Below are 26,732 nucleotides of genomic sequence, written 5' to 3'. Positions count from 1 at the left end.
CATTTCGATATTTGGCAAAACTAATACAATTATGTAAAGTTTAAAAATAAAATTAAATTTAAAAAAATAAAAAATAAAGCAAAAAAAAAATGTAGTTTGGCAAGGAAAAAAAAGAAAAATAGAGAACTATTTATAAAATTATGGTATACCACTTAATAGAATATTATTTAAATGAACTATTTCAAATGTGAGCATAAAGATGAATGTAATAAAAATTTGCAAGTGAACATTATAACAAATTTGTCTACCTAAAGTATAAAGATATAAGCTATAGAAGAGACCATAGAAAAGTGAAGATACTTGACATATTGGAATTGTAGGTTGCTGGTGTGTTCTTAAATTTAATTTTTATTTTTCTCAAAGTAATCTGCATATAGAGTCTTATAAAATATCAGTGCTTTTCCTATCCTCCTCCCTATCCCAATTCTTGACCCTCAGAGACAATGACTTCAATCTCTTTAGCCACTACTTATGCCTTTTACCTCTACATTCAGTATTCTTTTTTTTTTCTTTGCCCAATTTTGTTTTATTTTTTTGTGTGATGATGTGTATTTTATTTTTTTAATTTAAATTTATTTATTTTGGAGGCTAATTACTTTACAGTGGGGAACATGTGTACGCCTGTGGTGGATTTATGTTGATGTGTGGCAGAACCAATACGATATTGTAAAGTACATTCGGTATTCTTGTAATTCTTTGCCCATTTTCATTAGGGGACATAGTCTTTTGACTTCCTACCATGGAAGTTTTGGATTTAGTTCTTTTATACTACCATCTACACACAAGTTGCCTTTTCATGTCCTCCTAGTAATATTTCCATGATGCTTTATAAAAGCTGTTCCTTACTGAGCCAGATAGTATACTGAAGTCACATATCCTTCACATCTTTGCTGATTAGATCTCCTTTCCTAAATTCTGTGTCTACCTTTTTCTGAGTTTGCTTTATAGTTTTGGTGGAATACATCTTCTAGGAGGTACTTCAGAAAGGTTGGACAGTAAATTTTTTTACAACTTTACATGTCTGACAATGCCTTTATTTTACCCCCTCACAATTTATAATTTGACTAGATATAAAAAATTCTAGATCAAAAATAATTTTCCCTCAGAAATTTGGAGACATTGTTTCTATTGTCTTCCAGTTTCCTATGTTGCAGTTATGAAATTTATTGCCATTCTGGTTCCCAGTCTGTGTGTAAGCTGCTTTTCTTCTTTAGAAGTCTTTACAATCAATCTACTCTTTATCCCTGGTGTTCTTGTATTTCTTTAGTGTGAGTTTTTAAAATTCATTGTACCAGAAATGGGGTGGTCTCTTTCAATCCAGAAACTCATTTCTTCAGTTCTGGGAAAGTATTTTGTCAAATTTCTTCTCCATTTTACAACTTCTACTCTTTGGATATGTTGAACCTCTGGGTTTGTTGATTAATTTTTATTTTTTTCCTGTTTTCTAGGAAATGTTATCAACTATCTTCCAACCCTCTATTGACTTTTTGTTTCTACCATTTTTTTTAACTTCCTAGATTTTTCCTTGTTCTCTAATTATTTCATTTTTAAAAACTTTTTATTATGGAGAGTGTCAAACATCTACAGAAAGAAACAGAAAAATATAGAGAACCCCCATATACTCTTCTTTTTCCTTCAGTATTTCTCAACTCATGATCAATCTTTTTTATCTGTGTTCTTCCCCTTCCCTTGTTTTGATATTTGAAGCGGTTTTCAGACATTGTATAATTTCTTGCATAAATGTTTTGGTGTGTATCTCCAGAAGATCAAGACTCTTTAAAGAAGTAATATAATTCTGTGATTATATCTGAAAAAACCTTACTGTACAGATGTCTGATAACTGTTCAGATTTCCAGTTGTCCCTATTGTTAGAATTCATTTTTCTTTCTACAGTTTGTTTGAATCAGGATCTATACTTTTCTGTTTATTTTGGTAGCTATTTTTCATGTTTAGAGTCTTTTCTTAAATTCTTGGGAATTCTTTGCTTTCTTTTGTCAAATTTGTCAAAGTGAAGTACCAAAAAGCTAATTGGAAGGGATTTTGTGGCAAGAATTTTCTGAATTCTCATTGGCTTCTTTTCCTTAAGCTTAGATTTTAGCTTTCTCTGATCTGCTGTGTGAGTTACCACTTAGTCAGTTTCTGCTACTGTGTCTTCTCTTTTTTGTCCTTGTGAGTTTATGTGTAATTTTCCCCTTATTGTAATTTCATTAGGATTTTTGAAAGAAAGTAGAAAGTAAAACATTAATGTTTAATTAGAAGTCTCTTTCCATTTTGAAGTTTCTATTAATACAATGAATGGGGTCAAAAAGAAGTCAATAGTATTAGGTTGAGTTTATAGGGACTCTTGTCCTAATAATCTGTGGGCCTAAAAGGTTTTGTAAACTATTTCTTAAAGCATTTGTTTAATATGTAATTCTAGACACACAAACAGCATTTCTTCTTATTCGTTCTCATGTTCAAGTCAAGTCGAGTTTAAAATCTAATAACTAGTATGTAATACAAATTATTCCTGAGGAATGTAGTTGCTTTGCCAACATGAGTCAGTATTAACAACTTCTATTTCAGGATTTAGAGTTTAACTAATATAAAATTAGTGGTTCTTCTGAACCACTAATATCCTAATCAAAATTCTTGATGGTAAGATGATTTATATTTGTCACTAGGTCTTTATATACATAAAAGAAACCAGATTGGAACTATTGTACAGACCTGTCTCCAACAAAAGGAAGGAATTCTTTAGTGAGTGAATCTTACTGTTCATTTTGAACTAAACAAGGTCTCATCAATGTTGCTTATAAGGAAACTATCTGACAAGATAATCATATTAAAAAGAAAACTATCTGGTTCCAGCCTCTTATTTTATACAGAAGGAGGTAGAAAGTCCCTGAACAAAGGATTTTACCAGGGTAACTCATCTAGTTATTAGCATGGCCACTAAACTATAGCTCTTAACTCCCAAGTAATTTTTTTATAGCAGTAGAATAACAGAAGAGTGATATACAGTAAATATAATGATAGGTATTTTTGCTGCTTACTGAGCAGAGGAGTGATTTTTAAATAATAAGCTTTGTATAATTACTGAAAGAGATAGAAATTTGGAATCTAGCTTTAAAGTAACCAGAATATAATCCAAGATTCTATGAGTAGTAATGGAAAAAAGGGCAGTTTTGGGCTAGAGTAGAATAGAATTGTCAGCAGACCTAGGTGATTCACATAAATAGTAGAAAGGGCCTGTTGGACATGAGGCACCAGAGTAGCAGTGATAGGACAAAATAACAAAATCAGAGATTGATAACTGAATTTGATATATCAACAAAGCAAGTCAGGTAAAAAACTGTATTGATATCAAAGCAATTGATTCCTTTTCTAGTTTTGCATATTTTCAGTCACTGGCACCAAAATCTCCCATTTGGAGGTAGAAAACTGGTACAATGGCAAATGTAGGATTTTTTTTTAAGCTTTGTTTATTTTTTCCAGAGGGCTTATATCTGAGTTTTAAATATCAGTAGTCACCTTTAATTGACAAGGAAACCAACACTCTGTTCCCAGCCCTGTGCCCCCAAAAGACTCTTCCATTCTTTCTATTTAATCTTTGGCATAACCATGCAGTCTCTTTGGCCTGAAAAATAGAAGTTATGTGTGATTTGTCCTTATTACACAAAAGAAAAAAAAACTTTAATGAATGATTATTTTCAACTCTTAAATCCCTTCAGCTACCAACAGAGTAGTTATCAGATGATTAATCATCAGTTTACTTGTCTCATTCCCACCAGATTATGAGCTTCTTGGAGATTATTTTATTTGTATCTCACAGTGCCTGGCACACAGAAGTTTGCTCAGGAAATGTTTTGTTGGTAAAAGAGACCTTTGCCCACATACAGGGTCAAATGTAAATTCATCCTGGCATTCCAAATTGTCAGGAATCTGAATCCTCCCTACTTCACATCCTCCCCCACATTCCCCTTCCTTCCCCCTACCTCACCCCCACCTACCCCACCTACCCCGAAACAGTTTCAACACTGATTAGATTCCTTCTTGTGCATCATGCATGCCTCCATGTCCTTGCTTGCACTGGTACTCTATACCTGGACTTTTCTTCTCTGTGTCCAATCCTTCTTGCCCATCTAAATTCTACTGTGAGAGTCCTAAACACCTCTTCACTCTAGCCTTCCTGTGCAAGTAAAACTCATCTTTCTCTTTTCTGAATTCTTGTACTTATTCCTGGTGGTAATGCATCATTTATTGCTTTATCATATTCATGGTACTATAACTTTATCATATATACATGGTGCTATAATTGAATATCTCTTATATCAGGCTCTGGGATGTACAAACCTTATCTCAAATGGTCACACAGCCCCCAAAGATACAGTGGTGTTAGCCCCATTTTATAGATGAAAGGTAATAGAGGCACAGAGAGTTTAAGTAACTTGCTCTAGATTACACAGATCGGTATCCAGATTTTTCTAATTCCAAAAATCTTTACTCTTTTAGCTGCACCACAGTATCTCGTCTCAGTATCTCTATTCTCCTGCCTCCCTCAAAATAGACTTTTTGGGGTGTATCTGTCCTTCACTTTGTCTGCCACATATTTTAGATGCTTAATGAATGTTTGTTGAATTGAGTTGATATGGTTGGTAGGGAGGGGTGTTTAAACCTATTTCATATTTTTGTGTTTTAATATTTCATTAACATGCCATTTTTTTAAAGTTGCTTCTTTTTTGGCCAATTTTCATAACTTTGATCAAAATACTTAGATTCTGATGTTAAAGCCACATCTAATATGTTCTCTATTTTTTTAATGTAGAACACAGGTTTTATAAATATATCCAATTTTTTCTGGTAATATAATTTAGTTAAAAAAATTAGTTAATGTTGAAAATTTAAGAGTAATAAATAGTTTTATTTATAATAATTTTATTTCTATGTGAATTCATACTTTTATACGTATAAGCAAAATTTTATTTAATGTAGTCACCAAAGAGATTTTATTTCAAAGATTGTCTCTGGAAGCTATTGCAGTATAGCCATATGTACAATATTTTATAGTTCGAGACCGTGTTCGGACAAAAATGGAGCGTGATATCTTGGTAGAAGTTAACCATCCTTTTATCGTCAAGTTGCATTATGGTAAGTTATGAACAACCTCCTACTTCATCCTTTAACCTCATTCTCCCACTGCCTGATTACATGCAGATATACAAATGTATCTAAATATTTACTTGTATATATTCATATATGTCTCGTAGATACATCTAGTAAGTCATGGAAATGGAACCATTACTTCTTAGATAAATTTTAAAAGCTTTTGTTGCATTTAGCTTCATGTTTCTTTTAAACATTATAGTTTCTGAGTAATAGCCATAGGAATGGGTAATAATAATCATTTTAAAGTTAAATGTGCCAATATTTTAGCCTAACTTAAAAGCAAGAAAAATCCCTAATATAGACATCCTGATGTTCTTATGTGTAATTAAAGCTAACCAGTCCACATTTTTTTTGTAGTTAAGTGACATGGTTTTTGTATTTTGTTTCATGGTTAAGTAAGTCTTTTCTGTTAGGAATTTTTCTTACTGACCACATGTTTTAGAACTATTGTATTCTTGAAAGACTATTGCCTGAATAAAATCTAACAAATGTTCTAGTGGTTCCATAATAAGAAACACTGCATTTAACATTTCTACATGAAAACGAAGAGGAATTGGTGATTAACTTGTAAATAAAAATTAGTTTAGATATATGATATAGTCATTAATTGCTAAAATAGTATTTATTTGTGAATGAGTTGACCTAATGTAAGCCCCCAAAATTAAACTGTGAATTAAATGGAAATTTTTATTTCTTCTTTCAGCTTTTCAAACTGAAGGGAAGTTGTATCTTATATTGGACTTTCTCAGGGGAGGAGATTTGTTTACACGCTTATCCAAAGAGGTATATAATTAATCTCTATTTTAAATCTATTTATATGCATCCTGTTTTAAGTAAAGCTTTGTTATGTTTCAATATTATGCTTATCATATTTTCTCAAGTGGCACACGATTCTTACATTGAAGAATCAGAACCAAAAAGAGTTATTTTACTAACTTTTGAATTTATTCTGAAGGTAGATTTTTAAATTGATAAACTGTCTTTTGTCCTGCTTCTTTTAGTTTTAGGTTTTTCAGAAGCAATAATATATCAACAAATATCCTTGAACAATCAGTAGTGGAAATTCAGCATGCATTGTAAAAATCATTTTTCATTTCTGAAGATTTTATTATGGTGGGGCAACAGTGGCACAATCTGAATATAGTTGTTATTTAACAAAATGTAAAATTATTTCCCACACAGTACATATTTAGCATTTAGTAAGTCATTAATTGGCTGATGTAATCATCTTTGCAAATATCTTCCATAAGTGAATTGTACAGGAAACATCTAATAGCATATTTATACCTTTTAATATTTAAACTGTAGAGTGGAACTTTAAATAAAAATAGCAAACACCGAAAGAAAATAAAGACAGAAAAATTATTATTTTATTTTAGGTGATGTTCACAGAAGAAGATGTCAAATTCTACTTGGCTGAACTTGCACTTGCTTTAGACCATCTACACAGCCTGGGAATAATCTATAGAGACTTAAAACCAGAAAAGTAAGGAATCATGCTGCTAAGTTTAATACAATGTAATGTAATTATTTAAGCGGTAAAACAAAGAAATGTTTGAACTACCACAAACATTGAGTTAGAGTGCCTGTGCTTCACATTTCTGCTAACCCTCTGTATTCTCATACTTTTGCATTTCTGTTAATCAAAATATCTGTTCACGTTATCTTGTTTTCATTTACATTCAAATCTATGCTCATAGATTTATTGGCAATTTGTCTTTTTCTGTGATTTTTCTGTTCATTGCCTTTGCTAGTTTTTCTTTTGGAGCATTATTTTTTTCTCATTGATTTGTAAGAGACCATTCTTTATAAGCTAAGATTTTACCATTTGACATTATTATAGATATGCTTTTCTAGTTTATTTAAAATTTTTATATTATTTTAACCTGCATAAGTATTTTTTTCTCAGGTCTACTAATCTTTTGAGATCTCTTCTATGGCTTCTATTCTTAGGAGACATAATTCTCTAACCTGGCTAAATTCATGATCAGATTTTTTTTTTCTTCTAATTTCATGGTTTCTTTTTTTTTTTTTTTTACTTTAACTCCATCTAGAAAATTTTTGGTATGAGGGATGTCATGGAGCTAATTGTTTCCTCCAAATACCATTTATTGAAAATTTTCTTCTCGACATGATTTCAAATTTTTAGTGTGAGTTGAGCAAATTTTGCATTACTTTTATAGTAGTGGTTACCAAGAAACTAATATTTAAAAATTGCACACAGTTCTGTGCTTTAATTTGTCAGTGTTCACTGTCTACCACTTTGAGCAAGAGAGGGTTTTTTTCATCCTTTTTTTTAAAAGGATATAAACAAGAACCTTGTTCTATCAAGAATTTTTAAAAATAGTTTTATTGAGATGTAGTCCACATACTCCAGTGTACATGGCAGCATTATTTACACTTGCCAAGATATGGAAGAAACCTAACCGTCCACCAATAGATGAATGGATAAAAAAGATGTGTGTATTTCTCAGCCATAAAAAAACAAAATTTTGCCGTTTGCAGCAGTGTGGATGGACTTGGAGGCAAGTCCCTATGATGAAAAGGACATCTTTTTAGAGTGTTACTTCTAGAAGGTCTTGCAAGTCTTCATAGAACCATTAGGTTGAGGCACAGACTTGTATTACTGTGTTGTTGAAAGGTTTGCCTTGAAAACGAACCAAGATCACTCTGTCATTTTTGAAATTGCACCCAAGTACTACATTTCAGACTTTTATTGACTGACTATGAGGGCTACTCCATTTCTGCTAAGGGATTCTTGCCCACAGTAGTAGGTATTAATGGTCATCTGAATTAAAATCACCCACTGCCATCCATTTTAGCTCACTGATTCCTAATATGTCAGTGTTCACTCTTGCCATCTCCTGCTTGACCACATCCAATTTACCTTGATTCTTGGACCTAACATTCCAGTTTTCTATGCAGTATTGTTCTTTACAGCATCAGACTACTTTTACCACCTGACACATCACGACTGAGCATTGTTTCCACTTTGCTCCAACCTCTTCATTCTTTCTGGAGCTATTTTTCCGCTTCCTCCGTAGCGTGTTGGACACCTACTGACCTGGGCACTGACCTTTCAGTGTCATATTATATTGCCTTTTCATACTGTCCATGATTCTTGAGGCAAGAATACTGGAGTGGTTTGCCATTCCCTTCTCCAGTGGACCACATTTTGTCAGAACTCTCTACCATGACCTGTCTGTCCTGAGTGGCCCTTCATGGCATGGCTCATAACTTCATTGAGATCCATGTGATTTTTTTGGTTAGCTTTCTGTTCTTTATCATAACCCATACCTAAGAGCACAATAAATATTCTTTATTTTTCCTTCTAAATTGTTTTCTAAAATCACAGATTTGATTATCTCTGCCTTCCTTGCTTGTAAATCTTTTATGATCTCCATTGCCCTTGAGAAGAACTCCAAAGTCTTTGGCATGCTGTATTGGCCCTTTACAGACTGGTCTCATTCATGCAATGTACATTTCTTATCTGTGCTCTGCCAGACACTGAACTACAAGATGAATAAGGTCAAAGTCTCAAGGAGCTCTCAGTTTACTGAAAAAGAAAACACTGGGTAATACCAATATACACAATAAAAGGATGAATCAAAGAAAAGCAAGGAGTGTGAGGAAGGTGTGTTGAAGAGAAGAGGATTGTGTAAGTTGTGTCAGAAAATAAACTAGGAAGGAATGACTAAGTCAGATGCCTTTTAAAAGACCAAGAAAGTGACAGCTCTAACACATTTGGCTTAAATTTCTAGACCCTTTGTCTGTTGTTCAAGCACTAGGGAGTTTAGTTAGGCTACCTGTGTAGAAAGGCACTAGAAAGAGCAACTTACAGGAATAGGTTTTAGTTCCTTTCCTCATAGTTCTCAAGTGTCCCTGTCTCTTTAATACAAGTTTATATCACTTTGCCTTTGGGATTTGTTATATGTGTGTGTCCAGAAGAATAGTTTTTCTCCTCTTTTACCTTTGCCTTCTTATTCACATTCTAAAGCAATGTTTTGGAATGACTGTAGTGGTCTGATGCTTAACAAAGTAATTTCAGTTTTAGCTTCTAAAAATCTCTCTTTAGTGGTTTGAAAAGATTTTCTGACTTTGTTGTCTTTCAGCATTCTTCTTGATGAAGAAGGTCATATCAAGTTAACAGGTAAAAATCCTCATTTTGTTAAAATAGTCTCTCCTGCTCTATATAATTTCCTTTAAGGTTGATCATGATATAAATATTAAGTAACATATTGTGTTAAAAACTTGAATTAGAATTTTTAAGTAATTAATGTAAATATTAGAACTATTAATGTAAACTTTGGAAGTCAACGTTTGAACTTTGTATGTACAAATTATTGTAGGGTATTTATGAAATTGGTATTTATTTTCTCAGACTTTGGCCTAAGTAAAGAGTCTATTGACCATGAAAAGAAAGCATATTCTTTTTGTGGAACTGTGGAATACATGGCTCCAGAAGTAGTTAATCGTCGAGGTCATACTCAGAGTGCAGACTGGTGGTCTTTTGGTGTGTTGATGGTAAGGTTTGAGGTTTTTTTGTATTTTTTTGAAAAGTTCAGTAGTGACTATAGTAAAAATATGTCACTTATTTTATTCTATAGCAATTTTAGAAGATTTGATTGTCATTAAAACGATGCTTTTTGTCTTTTTGATAAAATTTTATACTTACTAATACCTCTTATTTTTCTTTGTAGTTTGAGATGCTCACTGGTACACTACCTTTCCAAGGAAAAGATCGAAAAGAAACAATGACTATGATTCTTAAGTAAGTATGCCTTGATTGCGTGTGTTTTGATGAGATTTAAAAATCAGTGCTTCACACTAAAAAATGAGATTTTAGAGTGTTAGATATAGTATAATAAATAAGAAATTCCTTGATATGATATTCATATTATGTGGTTGAAATATGAACAAACCCATATAATTATCTTCATGCTAATACTGAAAGCTTTACCTTTGAGATTTGGAATATGACAAATATGCCCATTATTCTACTTCTGTTCACATTGTTCTGAAGGTACTAGCAAGTACAGTAAGGCAACCAAAAGAAGTGCAGTTTAAGATTTAGAAAGAAGAAATAAAATTGTCATTGAGAATTCCCTGCCTGTCTAGTGGTTAGAACTTCAGACTTCCACTGCCAGGGGCCCAGGTTTGATCCCTGGTCAGGGAACTAAGATTCTACAAGCCATATAACATGGCATGGCCAAAAAAAAGAAAAAATGTCCTTTAGTTAAAATGATTGTGTCCATAGAAAATGCAAATCTTGATATAAATCCTTGGTATTAATAAGAGCTTGATAGAGTTGCTGGATAAAGGGTCAATAAATAAAATCTATTTCATGATTGAATACTAGCAACAGAAAATGTAATTTTTAAAAAAAGATTCTGTTTATGATAGTATAAAAAAATCAAACCTAGAAATAAATCTAGAAATTATGTAAGAACTCAGTGCAGAGAACTTGAAAAACGTATCAAGGTACTTCTTGCACATTGAGAAACCAGTACTCAGATAGTCATAGCAACATTACTTATAATAACCAAAAGTTAGAAATTAGATTGTTAACAGAAGAATGGACTAATAAATTATGGTAAATTCATACAATGGACTACAACAGGGATTGACTATAAATATTTTAGACTTTGTAGGCCACACACAGTCTCTATCAGATATTTGTATTGTTTATTCTTTCTTTCTAACACTTTTAAAATGTAAAAACCATTTGTAGTTCAAAAGCCATACAAAAATAGGCTGAAGTCTTTTGCCCATGGGTGTAGTGTGCCATACAGGAAAGAAAATTAACAAACCACGGTTATATACAACTTGGGTAACCTCACAAGAATGTTGAGCAAAAGCAATTCAGATACAAAAAATGAATACTACATAGGTGGTTCTATTTATAAAGTTTTAAAAGCAGACAAACTAAAACATAGTTCTTAGGGTCCATATTTAGATGGCAAAAGCCTGTGGCAGAATAAGGAAAGTAGTTACATTGGATGAGTGGTTCTGGAAATCTTATATTTCTTGGTCAGATGACTGTTCACTTTGTGGTCAGTCATTGAGCTGTGTACTTTGGTTTGGGGTTTTTGTTTTGTTTTGTTTTTTTGCACTTTTATGTTATCCTTCATAATAAAAAAAATGTTAAAAAGTATTTGCTATGTAAACAAATGTTCACTGAACCTTCATCACTCTTATCTACTCTGGCCCCTCCTTTCAATTAATACTCACACTCTAGTGTTGAAAAAATCAAACCATTTCTTTGACTTGGCCTTTTTTTCAAGGTTCTACTGCATCTTCCTGCATTCTTTTGATACTATGGCTCTTTAAAGAATAGTCTGTGCTTTTTGTTACCTTTTTGGCTGCTTTTATCATAACCATAGCCTGTTTGTTGCTCACTTCTACCACCCTGTTGAAACGTCTCTCACTGTAGTCACTGGTAATTTCTTGGTTGCTCAAATTAGTGACAGATTGTTTGAAAGGTGACTCTGTATCATTTGTCCCCACAGCTCATTCAACAGATGATTGAGGTCTTGCTATATGTATGTACTTAGGATGCAGTGTGAACAAGACTGACAGAATCTTCTGTCGTCTCACAGAGTTTGTGTTCTAGTGGGGGAAACTAAGGAATTACTCTAAACAAACAAATACAATAATTCACTATAGTAATAGGAGCAGTGGGGATAGTAAGCCAGGGTATTCTTGAAGTTGAGGGCAGGAGTCGTTTTAGGTGGGACAGTTAAGGAAGGCCTTTTTGAGGAATATTTGACCCTGCTGGCCTCCTCCTCCCCACTTAATTTTTCCTACTTTTTATCTGTTGCTCCCACCTCTCTAACCATTCCTGTTTTAGTCTCTTTTACTTGACTATTCCTTCTCTGTCTGCCTTTCTCTTTATAAAATCTCTTATGAAAAATTTCCAGCGTAAGTTTGCAAAAATAGATTACAGTGAACATAGATATACCAATCAAGAGTCATCAAGATTTTGCTGCATTTGCTTTGTCTAGTCTTTTCTTTTTTTTCTTCTTTCCTAAGATATTTCAAGCATTCCAGGCATGTCATTTCTTAGCTGCTTCAATTTGCATGGTAATAGTCATCTAATATCAATCCTTAACCAGATCTTTCAGGTTTTCTCCAAAACTGTGTCCCAGATCAAGTTTGACATTTCCTTTGGTTATATTTCTTAAGCTTCTGTTTATTTAGAACAGTGTACTCCTGTTTTTCCCCTGCCATTTACTTGTAGAAATTAAGTCACTTTTATATCATTTCACTTTCTAAATTTATCTTGTGAAAAGATAAGACCACTTTTCAGTATCTGAAACAAAAAGTATAAAGGTGGTTCTGTTGCTTACGATAGTAAGGGAAAGCGATGGTGGTTCAGCCACATCTCTCCAAGCATAGTAGACCACTGTTCTTGTATAGGGTTTGGAGGAAAGGTGGAGTTCAAGAACTGGCAGGTTTTCAGGGCCTTAAGTGAGTTGACATCATCTGTAAGAGTGTAGTTACTTGGGTGGGACTGTTGGTACTCAGGTCCGGTTATTGGAGTTAGTTCATTCTTGTTTGGCTAATTTTCACAGATGAACAGCAGTTATTGAATGGTCGGTTTGCAAGAACAAAAAGGAAAGGCTGTTCACCTAGGCAGATCGTCTTTGATCAATTGACTGGTTCTGGTGACTTGTTACCATGGTTATATAACAATTAGTCTTTTCCCAGGAATGTAGATGTTTCTTAAATTCTCCTTGTGGTATTTTTTCACTTATTCCTTTATCCCATTTTTGGTTAAACTTTTTTGCAAGATTATTTCCATAGCTTGTGCTTTTGCACCCTGTTACATCACATCAGGAGACTTACAACACTGTGTTGCACCACTATATGTGATGAATTCTTGTGATTATAGCTGATCCCTCCATTGTTAAGTTCCCTGTCAGGCTTTCATCTAATAGTTCCATCCATTGATAATCATTACTTGAAACAGTTTTTTATTAGGGACTTTAAATGGTGTATTTTCTGTTATTTTTTCATTTATTAGCTGGTGTTTTCCAAAATGATAAACTTTTCTTCATCAGCTGGGTTTATTTAGTTATCTTGAAATTAGACTCAAACAAATGCAAAATAAATATTTGATTCTTTTCTTAATTATTTCCAGTTGTCAGAGCCCTAGTTACTTCCACTGGGAGTGATGTCCAATGTGAGTTGGGTTTTTATGTTACTTTTGACTTTTTAAATTTTTCTTTTTTTGAAAAAAACTATAACAAGCTCATGGGATTTAATAATCTGTTTGATTCAGCCAGTTGCAGTCATTACTTTTAATGCCCAAATTGTTCTTTTCCTGACCACCTTTTAAATGTTCTCATTCCCCAGGGTTCCATCTCTGATGTGCTTTTCTTCCCCCCTGTACTCACTTTCCTGAATATCAATCTTTCCAATAACTATTAAATATTTTAATTACTCCCAAGTCACTCTTTCTTAATTTACCAGACACCAAACCTATATTTCCATTTACTCACCTGCATGTCTCACCCAAAACAAACAACATGCATGACTTAACACTTTTAAGCTAAATTTATCTTTGTTTGCTGTTCTTTTCCTATTCTTGTATTCCCAATTAGCAGCATTTCCATGCACCCTATTTCCCAAGCCAGAAACCTAGAAATCATTCTTAATTTCTTCCTGTTGCATTCACAGGTATTCACTAAATTCACTCTCAGAAATATTTCACTTTCCCAGCCTTTCCTCTGTATTGTACTGCTTATAGCTCTCAGATCTCCTACCCATGGTGATCTCCTACCCACACTATAGGGTCAAGCTTCTAAGTAGAAAGCCCACTGCCCACCACCTTTTACCACTCAAGATCATTCTGTACTTCCCTTGGCATTGCCTTCTTGAAAATAAGTATGGTCTGTTAGTCCACTGTTTAAAGATCTCTACTATATTCATGTTATCCAGTACGGTGGTGTTTCCCCTTGTTTCTGTTGTTTAACATAACCCTAATTATAGAAGATGTTAATAGGTATTGTCTGAAAAAGAGATGCTAAAAACGTTTAGAAAAATACTGATTTCTTAACTCAAGTTTATCAACCTTTAATATACAACATATTTTTATTTTATGTCTCCATCATGGGGTATAATAGATGAGATTCCACAAGCTCATTGGATCATGAAATATTTTGTTGTTATTGCTTAGTGTCTAGGGAAATTAATGTTATTTGGTAAAGTATTGAAGGAATACTGACCAAATGAATAGATTCTCAACCTTTAATTGCACTTAAGGCCTCTTATAATCTCCCATATTAAAATAAATATCCCCTATGGTTCCCTTGAGCTTCCCTGGTGGCTTAGTGGTAAAGAATCCACCTACCAAACAGGAGACATGGGTTCGATACTTGAGTCGGGAAGATCCTCTGGAGAAAGAAATGGCAACCCACTCTTCCCAGGCAACCCATGCCTGGGAAGTCCTAGTGGAGCCTGGCGGGCTACAGTCCGTGGGTCACAGAAGGGTTGGACATAACTGAGAGACTGAGCATGCACACATGTTCCCTTAGTGCTCTTCACATATGCCCTTCTGGATTTGTCTCTTAATGTATAAGAGTTACCTATACCCATCTTCATCACTCACCATTGGGGGCTGTCTTTATGTGTATGCTCAGCTCTAAGCAGTGTCTAGCACATAGTAGCTTCAATAACAACTCACTGAATAATAAATGGATCTATTCCTGAAATAGAAATTTCTCTACTAGCCATTTTGTCCATCTCTGTTATTATTTTCATACTTACAGGATCATTGGTTTCCTTAATTTGTAGGTTGAGAAAAAGAATAAAATTATATATTAGAGCTGAAACAGACCTTCAAGCTTATCCAAGCCAGTGGTTTTCAGACTGTACCACAGACATCTTAGATGTTCCACAGACCCCTTTGCCACCAGCTCCTCTTCCTTTCAGGGCTGTTAAAGGGAATGGAAGGAAAAAATAGGTATATGGAAACACATGTTCTCTTAACAGTTTTAAATGTTGGATTTCTTAAATTCCTTTTGAGAAAGGGTTCCAAGTCTACCATTTGGCAGCCATTAATCTAACATCCATATCCCCTTGCTTATAAAGAAGTGGTAACAGGCTCAGGGGGATTGGCTTTCCCAAAGTCACAGAGATCTTAGTAATAGATCCAGATGCCCTTACTTTTACAGTAGTGCTTCTTTAAAAAATTCTGAAAAATGAAAAAATTCATTACAAGACTTTGGGCTAACATTCTATTATGTGTTCACACAAAAACCTTGACCAAAATGTTCATAGCAGCTTTATTCATGATACCCCAAACTGGACACAATCTAGGATGTCCTTTAACAGGTAAATAGACAAACTGTGGCATGTCCTTGTCATGGAATACTGCTTGGCAATAAAAAGGAATGAACTATTAATACAACAGCTTGGATGAATCTCAAGGAAATTATGCTGCATGAAAAAAGTTACATACTATATGGTTCCATTTTACATGGCATTCTTTTTTTTTTAACTTTCTTAAAATGATGAATTTGTAGAAATGGAGGATACATTATGGTTTCCAGAGTTTAGGAATCAGGGAAGGAGGGAGGTGGGTAGTATTATAAAGGAGCCACTTGAAGGATCCTGGTTGTTCAGTACCTTTGCTCTGGTGGTGGCTATAGGAGCTTAGAAATGTGATAAAATGGTATAGAACTTCAACTCACACCTGTAAGAATGGCTGTCATCAAAAAGCCTGCAGATAACACATACTGGATGGGACTTCTCTGGTGGCCCAGTGGTTAAGACTTCACACTTTCATTCCCGGGGGCCCAAGTTCAATCCCTGGTCAGGGAACTAAGATTTCACAAGCCACGCAAAGCAACCAAATAAAAATGTGTTGGAGAGTATGTTGAGAAAGAGGAACCCTTATACACTCTTAGTAGGAACATAAATAAATTAGTGCAGCCACTATGGAAACAGTAGGAAGGTTCTCCAAAAAACTAAAATTAGAACTACCATATGATCCAGAAGTTCCACTCCTTGGCATATATCTGGAAAAAATGAAAACAATAATTCAAAAAGATATATGCACTCCAATGTTCATAGCAGCACTGTTTACAATAGCCAAGACATGGAAGCAACCCAGATCCCCAGATGATTGGATTAAGGAGATTTGGTGCGCGTGTGCATGCGCACACACAAACACAAACACACACACAAAATGGTTAGCCATAAAATAGAATGTTTCTGCCATTTACAGCAACATGGATATACCTTGAGGGCGTTGTGCTAAGTGAGACAGAGAGAGAGGCAAATACTGTATGATGTCATTTATATGTGGAATCAAAAAATAATGCAAATGAATGTATATGTAAAACAGAAACAGGTTCACAGACATAGAAAACACACAGTTACCAAAGAGATGAAGCAGGAGGGACAAATTAGGGGTATGGGATTAACAGATACAAACCAGTATGTATAAAATAGATAAGCAACAAGGATGTACTATATAGCACAGGAAATTATGGCCATTATCTCATAATAACTGAAAGTGGAATATAGTCTGCAGAAATACTGAATCACTATGCTGTACACCTAAAAATAATATAAGGTAAATCAATTCCAGTTTTTAAAATGACATAGAACTAAACACACAGACAAATAAGTGCAATAGAAATTGGAGACATCTGAATCAGATCAGTGGATTCTATCGATATCAATATTCTGGTTGAGATACCGCAGTATAGTTTTATAAGATGCTACTATTGGGGGAAATTGGGTAAATGATACATAGGATCTCTCCGTATTATATCTTACAACAGAGAATCCACAATTATCTTACAATTAAAAGTTCATTTTAAAAATAAAATACAGATACCTGCAAAAAATAAAATGTTATTGTATGGATTTATTATTTAGAGCCAAACTTGGGATGCCACAGTTTTTGAGCCCAGAAGCCCAGAGTCTTTTACGAATGCTTTTCAAACGAAATCCTGCAAACAGATTAGGTAAAGTTCTTAATTTGTTTCTTTTTTGTGTTTGGTGATATTTGTTTTCTGGGGGGTGGATGGATATTTGTGTTGTGGAATTATGAAGTACTAGGGCAGGTGTTAAAAGTGAAGACTAAATAAGCATTGTATATCTATCCTTGAAATAAAATTGCCATTTAATCAAAGCTAATTAATTTTTGATAGGTGCAGGACCAGATGGAGTTGAAGAAATTAAAAGACATTCATTTTTCTCAACTATAGACTGGAATGTAAGTATCGAATGAAAACTTGCTTGAAATATTTTTTTTAATAATTAACACATGACTAAGGCTCTCTTTTTCCCTACCAGAAACTGTATAGAAGAGAAATTCATCCACCTTTTAAACCTGCAACTGGCAGGCCTGAAGATACTTTCTATTTTGATCCTGAGTTTACTGCAAAAACTCCCAAAGGTAAGGAGAAAATGTGAAAACCCAAATATAAGACAGTCTGTATATTTTTTCTTGTTCAATCAGAAAAGCTTATCTAATATAAATCTTTATGCTGTCCTCATTTCTCCGCTTCATACAATATCCCTGCTGCAATAAGTAGATCATTAGTAAATCCTTTATAGCATGTTATAGAAATTAAGGTCCTTGTTAAATCTTTTAGCAAATTATGTTGTGCCTTAAACTGATTTGAAAACATTATTTGGTTGTGCATTTATTTACTTGTGGCTATGTTCACATGAAGTACTCCAGCATAAATAGTGTTTGTGGAAATACTTCTAAAGTTCAAATCCCAAACATAGCTTAAACTTTATGTGAGATGTGATAACTTCAAAATGATTCATATCCTGTATTAGGATATCCTAAAATTACTGTTGTAACTGTTACAGAGAAGTGATCTTTTAAATGGTAAGCTATATTTCATTAATTTATATGTGCATTATACATAATGGTGTATTTTGCACTTTAATATTCTCTTATTTAGGTGTATCAAATCCCAGGTTTATCACTGACAAGTAAATAAATAGAAAATGTACTTGTGTGTATCATTTAAATCTGGATATAAAGCTTTACAGCCAAAAAGCCTGACAGCCTATAATATTAGCATTGAAGGGTGTTTATTTTTATAAGGCAGTCTTAGAAATTTGGATTAATACACGAATAGAATTTTATCAAATGCATAGGCAATGATATGCATAGAATTGATGATACATGGAAGTATTTTACTTTGCTTTCTTAATACAAGTTATTTTGATAGGGGGAAAATCTTAGAATAGAGCAGTTCTATCTTATGTTCTGCCCAGATAGGTTTTCTTAGCAGATGTCTTCGGTATAATGGAGCTTCCCTGGTAGCTCAGTTGGTAAAGAATCTGCCTACAATGCAGGAGACCCCAGTTCGATTCCTCGGTTGGGAAGATCCCCTGGAGAAGGGATAGGCTACCCACTCCAGTATTCTTGGGCTTCCCTGGTGGTTTAGCTGGTAAAGAATCCTCCTACAATGCAGGAGACCTGGGTTTGATGCCTGGGTTGGGAAAATCCCCTGGAGAAGGGAAAGGCTATCCACTCCAGTATTCTGGCCTGGAGAATTCCATGGACTGTATAGTCCATGGCGTCACAAAGAGTTGGACACAACTGAGCGACTTTCACTTTCAGTATAATACTGCCACGTTAATGTAAAATTCACTAAATATATAGTGCTGAGGATATCAAGCTAATATTAAAAAGAATTATATGTGGAGTTGATGTTTAAGTAGATTTATTTGTTTTTTGCTTGCCTATAGCCTTTAGAGTATGTTTATAAATATTAGTATGCCTAGTTGGGTTTTTATATTTATGAATAACACATTTATTATGCTTTTATTATTTCTTTTTATAGTGAACATTAGCTGTATTGTGAAAGTATTTTTCTGTTTTGTTAATGCCAATAGATTCCACAGAGACAGTTTGAATAAGTATACATGTAAATGTTGTAAAATATATTTTAAGGACTGCATACCATGATTGTCCTAGGAGATATATATATATAATTTATATATATATACATTTGATATTTTATATATTTAGTAACTTTAACTGGAGTTTAGATTTCTAGATTCTGCCTTTATGTCTTGAGACTACTGAACTAAATTTGTTTCTCCTAAATTATCTGTAGATGAACCTTGTATCTCCCTCTAACCAGTAGCCATAGCATTGTTAGGTTATTATTTAGAGTTGGACTGTCCAATATGGGCTTCCCTGATGGCTCAGAGTGTAAAGCATCTGCCTGCAATGCAGGAGACCTGGGTTCGATCCCTGGATGGGGAAGATCCCCTGGAGAAGGAAATGGCAATCCACTCCAGTTTTCTTGCCTGGACAATCCCACTGACAGAGGAGCCTGGTAGGCTACAGTCCACGGGGTTGCAAAGAGTTGGACATGACTGAGCGAGTGACTTGACTTCACTCACTGTCACTCACTCATCTAATATGGTAGCCAGTAGCAATATGTGGCTATTTAAATTGATTAAAATTAAAAACTTTGCTTCTTAGTCACACTAACCACATCTCGAATTCTCAGTAGCTCCATGTGGCTAGAGGCTACCATATTGGGCAGCACAGATAAAGAAAATTTTCATCACTGCAGGAAATTCTTTGGGACAGTGCTAATATAGAATAACCGTAACCCAGTAATTCATTCATTTAGTATATTCTTCAAATGAATTAGCTATTTTCTGGGCTCTAAGGGACTAGGATGTCCGAGTTGTGATGGCAGTAAGCCATCAGGACAGTTCTGATACAGTGCCTCACTGAGTTATCCTGAAAGCACTGAATACCTGAGAAGTAGAATTCCAGAATAAGTGAGAAAGGTCATAATGTGGACAGTTCTTCCCTTAATTACCTTTCAAAGCAGTTGCCTTCATAGTAATTTATTATTATTTTCAGATTCACCTGGCATTCCACCTAGTGCTAATGCACATCAGCTTTTTCGAGGGTTTAGTTTTGTTGCTATTACCTCAGATGATGAAAGCCAAGCTATGCAGACAGTTGGTGTGCATTCAATTGTTCAGGTGAGTGAATGTCTAAGTAATTTTAAATTTGAAATGTTGTAAGATATAGTTCATTGTGTGAATAATTATGTTAGATTTGATCTGCTGACTTTAAGTGAGCAGCTTAAAATGCATTATATATCATTGACCCTTAGAAATTTCTTTCGTATGCCTTTGAAAAGGTTGCATGTGCCAAAATCCTGGATACCTATATGACTTGAAAGTGGAATTCTAAGAGAGTTTAGATCAATATTACCCTCTTGTCTCTCTTGTCTCCTGTGCCTCAGAATGTTTATCAGGCCTAGTTTGTTTCATCTTCTGTCTCTATTAGATCAGATATGATGAGCTGAGGTCTCCTGTTTCACTGATGTTTTATAACAGGGGTCAGCAGACTTTTTCTGTAAGGAATAGATGATAAATGTTTGAGGATTTGTAGGCTATATGGATCTCTATTGCAACTACTTAACTCTGCCATTGTAGCACAAAAGCAGCCATAGGCATAAATGAATCAACATGGCTGTGTGCCAATAAAACTATATTTAGAAAAACTGGCATTAAACCAGATTTAGGCCAGAGGCCATAGTTTGCCAGCCTCTGGCATAGAAATAGATAAGAAATAAAAATGAACTTAAATTTTAAGTTTTCCAGGTTTATGTCTTTATGCTTTTGGAGCCTGCATTGTCATTAGGAAAAAATGCCTGTGGATACTGCCTTAGGGTGCCCCCTACTTCCCTTTTCCCCTCTGTTGATCAGTGCAGGAGAAAAAGAAGTTACAGAAGCAGGTTTCTGAGTGACTCTGTGTGTGTGTGTGTGTGTGTGTGTGTGTGTGTGTGTGTAACAGGAAACTGCACTACTAAATTAAATATTATTAGAGGAACACAAGTAGTACAAACCATTAGATTTTATTTCTTCCCATCCTAGTATCATTGAGAGATAAATTTAATTCATCTTCCTAATCATAGAGGGAACTAGATACATCTTTTGAAACATTGAGCTGTTTTTAGGGTATAAATAGTGCTTCAATTTGCCTGATGATTAAATTGCTTTTGCACTTAAGTTTTTTTTTTACAAGTCAGTCCTCTTGCTTTCCACTTTCTAGAAAATCAATTTAAACACTGGGTGTTTTTTTTTTTTTTTAACAAAGTTCATGTTTAAATAGTCTGTCCCTTTTACTATGACAGGCATGTGATGTATGGCAAGTTTCTAAGTCAAAACTTCTGTACCTAACAGAAATCATAAACATTTTTTCTGTAGAATTCAAGTTTTAACCTATAGGCATGCTGAGGGGTGTCTTCGATACTATAGGCAAGAGCAGAACAACTCCCCTCAGTCTGTTTGTAGAACTAGTAATTTGCCGTTCATCATCCTACACCTTGTTACTAGTCCTCAAGCCATTAGCAGCTTCTCTAAACAGAGTTGTAATGAAGCTATGACTTGAGGGTAGAGAAAGGAGGGCATGGCTAGTGATAGTCCAAAGTGACAATAAAATAGGTATCACCTTCAGATACATTATTTTCTATAATCCTTACCTTCTGAGAATACACAAGTTCAAGGGTACATGGCCTACAAGTGGTGCATCTAAGACAAGAATCCAGATGTTCTAATTCTGAATCTTTCTAATCTTTTCTTCTATACCAGAGGTTTCAAACATCTCCCCATTTGCTTCAAAGGCTTGTAGCCGTTTGGATAGTAGAATGGGGAATGATCACAGGCAAGGCTGTCAAAAACCACGTAGCTCCATGTTTTTTGTTCTGCATATTCAGTTTTCTCTTTTTAACATAAGCTTTTTAAAAAGGAGTATTTCTTGCTGTGCATTTTATCATAGACACTTCTGAAATACAAAGTTGTAGAAGAATGAGTGCAGTTAAGATTCACTCTTAATTTTACTAAATTCATTTACAGTACATGCTGATGTTTCCGTATTACATAATGTACCAAAGTCATTACAGAGCTCTTTATCAACTTATAATTGTGTTTGTAGCAGTTGCACAGGAACAGTATCCAGTTTACTGATGGGTATGAAGTAAAAGAAGATATTGGAGTTGGCTCCTACTCTGTTTGCAAGAGATGTATACATAAAGCCACAAACATGGAGTTTGCAGTGAAGGTAAGTGTTTTTAGATTTAAAATGCAATTCTAATACTTAAAAGTAAGAAAAAGATCTGAAGGGATGTACATTAAGGTATGAATAGTGGTAGAAATGTGATGTTTTTATTTTATTTTGCTTTCTGTGCTTTTAAATTTTCCACAATGCACATGTATTGCTTCTGTAATAATAGTGTTATTTAAGAAATAAAAAATAAATAAAATGCAACTCTAACAGTTCTTATTCATACATGCTAGTACCAGTTAAAAATTACACTCTCCTTTGCTAAGTGTGTCCTCTTGTTATAAAAAAGTAAGGTAATTTAAATGTCTAACTAATGATCTTCAGGATCTTAATCTGGAACCATAAGATTCCCCTGTAAGCTCGAAAGATAAGGCAGCATACATACAGTTTGAGGAAGGCGGTACCAGTTTTCACCTGACCTGGTTTTTAGTATCATGCCTTTTATTCTCAGAAGTCCCCATTTATAGTCAAGCCTTCAGGGAGTTCCTCGAAATTTTATGCTGGATTTTGTATGTGTACATTTTTATGGCAAAAATATTAATACATCCTTCACATTTAAAAGGATCTGTGAACCAATAAAAGAATAAGAACAAGTGTCATAAAATATATCATCATTAGCTGTTTTAATTTAGTTAAGTGTCCTAAGACAATAAGGAATTTCTTAGCCAAAAAATAAGACACATGCCTCTATGAGAAAGTTTGAATCCAAACCGGACTTCCCCAGTGGTCCAGTGGTTAAGATTCTGCCCTTCCACTACCAAGGGCACAGGTTCAATCTCTGGTCAGGGAACTAAGATTCTGCAAGCTGCATGGTGTGATCAAATGAATAAATAAAGTAAATTTTAAAAATTAAAAAATAAAGCCTCCCAATGTGTTCTGGTTTTCACAAGACTAGTGCAAAATCATTTCCTTTGAGTTAGCATGTCTTTTCCCTGTATCTTTCCTCTTTATCATCCATTTGCCTGATTTCAGACTATCATTTGCAGTCGCTCACAGTGGACACTTGCATGTTTGTCTTCCCCATTCTCCAAATAAAGAACTGTTTTCACAACTGAGTCCATTTCAGATAGCGGGTTTAGCTATATTGAGAGTTACAAGCTCTTTCCTAGGATGATGGAGCATTTGGGTATTTATTACATATATTAATTACTAAGCTATTTTAAAACAAAAAGTATGAAGATCACAAAATTTGTTTTAGACTACCTTTTGGATGAAATAAAAGCAAAACTTGTTGCCTTTTAAAAAATAGAATATTCCTTTAACAGATTAAAACATTTAGAGGAATATTCTTAAGAAGCAGCTGACATAAAAGGGTTGGAAAGCTAAATTAGTATTTTAAAGGGCTTTATTATAATAATTAAAGTTAATTCTAGCTAAGTAGAATTTCTAGGTATGGTATTCTGCTTAGCTCTCTGCCTAGCTTCAAAAATAAGCTTGTTCTACTTAACTGTTAATTAATTTTTTATAAGTAGCTTACAGCTAATGGGATATTCCATTGAATCATTTTATATAAAAAAGTAAAGGTAATCCATTAACTGTATTGAATTACAATAAACATACTCTGGTGGTGGTTTTAAAGATACATCTTGCTCTTCTTAATTATCTATATTGATAGAGGTTAGAAGTTAACTCAGTTTCCAAAGGTCTTAAGACATTTAAAAACGGAAGAAAGTTATGTTAACTGTGTTCTTGGTACCTTTTCTTGAGGCTTTTGAGCTTTTGTTAAATCCTAAACTTGTTACAAACTTAAACTAGACAGACCTGATGTGAATGTGACTCAGGGCATAGAGTTTATGGCCTTACCATCTATATCAAGACTGGCATTCAAATTTTGACTAGACAATCTGGCCAGGTACTTGAGTAAAAATCGTTGGTAAGTGGCTTATAAATACAATGTTTACACAAAATAACACCTAAGTCTGTAGCTGTAAATACTTAAAGTTTATACTGTATAGTTCATGAAATTTTATGATAAATATTTGCCTTTTAGATTATTGATAAAAGCAAGAGAGACCCTACAGAAGAAATTGAAATTCTTCTTCGTTATGGACAGCATCCAAACATTATTACTCTAAAGGATGTAAGTAGATTGTTTAACATAGATCATTTGAATCAGTTGTCTGACTCACATTTGGAATCATGTGTTAGACAAAGGACTCAATATAGTGAGCAAAAAAAATAGAGGACAACATACATAATTCAAGTTACAGAAAAAAATCATGTATATAGTTAATTTTTCTGCCTTTAAGAAGAAAAGTACTAATGATATTATTGCTCTTAATATCAGTATTTATTGGAACACTTAGGTATTAATTATATTCAGGTTGAACTAGGTCAGGTTCCGGTTGTGTGTGTGTGTGTGTGTGTGTGTGTGTGTGTGTGTGTGTGTTAGTCACTTGGTCTTGTCTGACTCTTTGCGACCCCATGGACTACAGCTTGCCGGGCTCCCCTGTCCATGGAATTCTCCAGGCAAGATTACTGGAGTGAGTTGCCATTTCCTTCTCCAGAAGATCTTCCCAACCCAGAGATCAAACCCAGGTCTTCCTCATTGTGGGCAGATTTTTTACCATCTGAGCCATAGGGGAGGCTCCATAGGCTCCCCAAACTGTCTTCCATAGTAGTGACAGAGGGAGCTACCACTTCTATGGAAGTAACCACGTTACTTTCCTGCCTGTAGTTCAGGCTGCCCATCACCTCTGGTCCCTGCCTTCCTCCGTCTGTAGTTTTCACACTTCCTCACATACCCTGTGCTCCAGCCATGCTCAAGTATGTACATTTTTGTGTGTGTGTTTTCTTCTACTGCTCTTTCTTTTATGGGATTCCCTCTGTTGGGAATACCGTTTCCCTTCTTTGCCTGGCTAATTACCACAATCTAAGACTTAGCTAAGGCATTACGTCCTTCAGGCTTCATATTCTGCCCACCACCACCCCCAAAACAAGTGAAGTTTCCCTTCCTGCTACCATTGGCTTTTGTCATAACAGAGATGTTGACAAAGGGTGCAAACTCCCCCAGGCAGCATTAAGTCCTGTCTTGTTGATCGTGCTCATATGGGCTTAGAGGCCATGTCTGGGTGTTATAGACCAGAAATGTCATGTAGCCAACTCAGCCAGAGGACTCCTAAGGTACCTTTCACCTCTGAGGTTTTGTGAATTCCAGCGTTTATCCTTCCTAACTGAAACTCCAGTTTCCTCAGAATAATGTATCACTGTTCCTTGTTAGAGGAGGTTAATATAATCCATTAAAATGTGAAGCTGTTTCACTTAAGTGACTCTTTAATTAATATAACCTCCAAGAATCCAACCAATACATTAAAAAGGAAATGTAGAAAATATTGAATAGTTAATCTCAGTCTTGCCTGGGGAATTCCCTAAGCTATTGCTATTTTTTATATCTTTGCTCCTTCATGTCAAATTCCAAAGTCTCTAAAATGATCCCCTTTTGTTACAGCATCGCCAACATTTTTTAAAACTCATTTCTATGTCTGTTTCTCCTTACTAGAATAAAAACTTTGAGGGCAGGTACCTTGTTTTCTCCATATTCGGGGCCCCAGTACATGGTATCTTTTAGGGAGCTAAACAGAGCTGTGCAGTAACTCTATGAGAAGAGGGGAATAAAAAGGCCTGAAGTTTAAGGAGAGGGTTATTTCAGTTTGGGCTTGCCTAGAGTATAAATCCAAAATTACATTGAGCTTGCTTTTTCTACATTAGAAGTGAATTGGTATGCTTCTGTATGGTTGAATGGAATTTCTCTTTGCTACTTAATCTTCCTACTTAATTCTTGCCACAGCTTGTCCTTCAATTTAATCAAAATCAGAATAATTCACTATACTGTGCAAATAAATATAGAAGTTCTGCAGTTGTAGAAGTTCCAGGAAAGTCTCAATCACATGTTTTTGTAGCAGTCCCTCTCATCATTAGTAGGTAGAAAGATCAAGAGGAACACACCCTAAGAGCAGAAGTTCAGTGCCCCTTCACATTCCACACCCATAGCTATTTTGATAGCCTTGAGTTAAGTTTTACGGAAGGAAATCAGAGGGTTTTATTTCTGACATTGTCTCATCAATTCCTATTTTAAAGTTTTTATGTGTATAAAATTGTTTACAAATTTTATATCCTTCATTGGTTATGATAAGTAAAATTTTCCTTGAATATAAATTGAGTTTTAATTTCTCTTTACTATGTTAAACTTCATGCTGGGCACATTTAAAGCTTCACATAACTTTTTGCATTTTTGGTGTTGAATTTTACAGGTATATGATGATGGAAAATATGTGTATGTAGTGACAGAACTTATGAAAGGGGGTGAGTTGCTGGATAAAATTCTTAGGCAGAAATTTTTCTCTGAGCGAGAGGCCAGTGCTGTCCTGTTTACTATTACCAAAACTGTTGAATATCTTCATGCACAAGGGGTAAGTATTTTTAACATTTTATTAACTTAATGTATATAAAACACCTTATGAAATTTGGTATAAAATACAAATTCCTTTCTTCTTTTTCACTC

General features: G+C 34.5%; 1 protein-coding gene across 9 annotated transcripts in view; it reads left to right on the top strand.

Moving 5' to 3' along the window:
• The window catches only part of RPS6KA3 (ribosomal protein S6 kinase A3), a 112,275-nt gene that overhangs the window by 71,640 nt on the left and 13,903 nt on the right, over positions 1 to 26,732 (top strand). For all 9 annotated transcript variants that reach the window (XM_086387479.1, XM_086387478.1, XM_086387475.1 and 6 more), the window contains 13 exons: positions 5,050 to 5,130; positions 5,852 to 5,931; positions 6,528 to 6,634; positions 9,261 to 9,298; positions 9,530 to 9,672; positions 9,849 to 9,919; positions 17,041 to 17,129; positions 17,316 to 17,380; positions 17,461 to 17,563; positions 20,018 to 20,142; positions 22,103 to 22,228; positions 24,222 to 24,311; positions 26,482 to 26,640. In XM_086387479.1, the coding sequence (XP_086243605.1) occupies positions 5,050 to 5,130; positions 5,852 to 5,931; positions 6,528 to 6,634; positions 9,261 to 9,298; positions 9,530 to 9,672; positions 9,849 to 9,919; positions 17,041 to 17,129; positions 17,316 to 17,380; positions 17,461 to 17,563; positions 20,018 to 20,142; positions 22,103 to 22,228; positions 24,222 to 24,311; positions 26,482 to 26,640 (1,277 nt within the window). The remainder of the gene's footprint in view (positions 1 to 5,049; positions 5,131 to 5,851; positions 5,932 to 6,527; positions 6,635 to 9,260; positions 9,299 to 9,529; positions 9,673 to 9,848; positions 9,920 to 17,040; positions 17,130 to 17,315; positions 17,381 to 17,460; positions 17,564 to 20,017; positions 20,143 to 22,102; positions 22,229 to 24,221; positions 24,312 to 26,481; positions 26,641 to 26,732) is intronic.

Source organism: Bos grunniens, chromosome X (genome assembly GCF_055505025.1).
Source record: "Bos grunniens cultivar Pamir isolate PY7600 chromosome X, Bosgru_T2T1.0, whole genome shotgun sequence".
NCBI lineage: Eukaryota > Metazoa > Chordata > Mammalia > Artiodactyla > Bovidae > Bos > Bos grunniens.
This window is presented reverse-complemented; position numbering and strand designations above follow the sequence as displayed.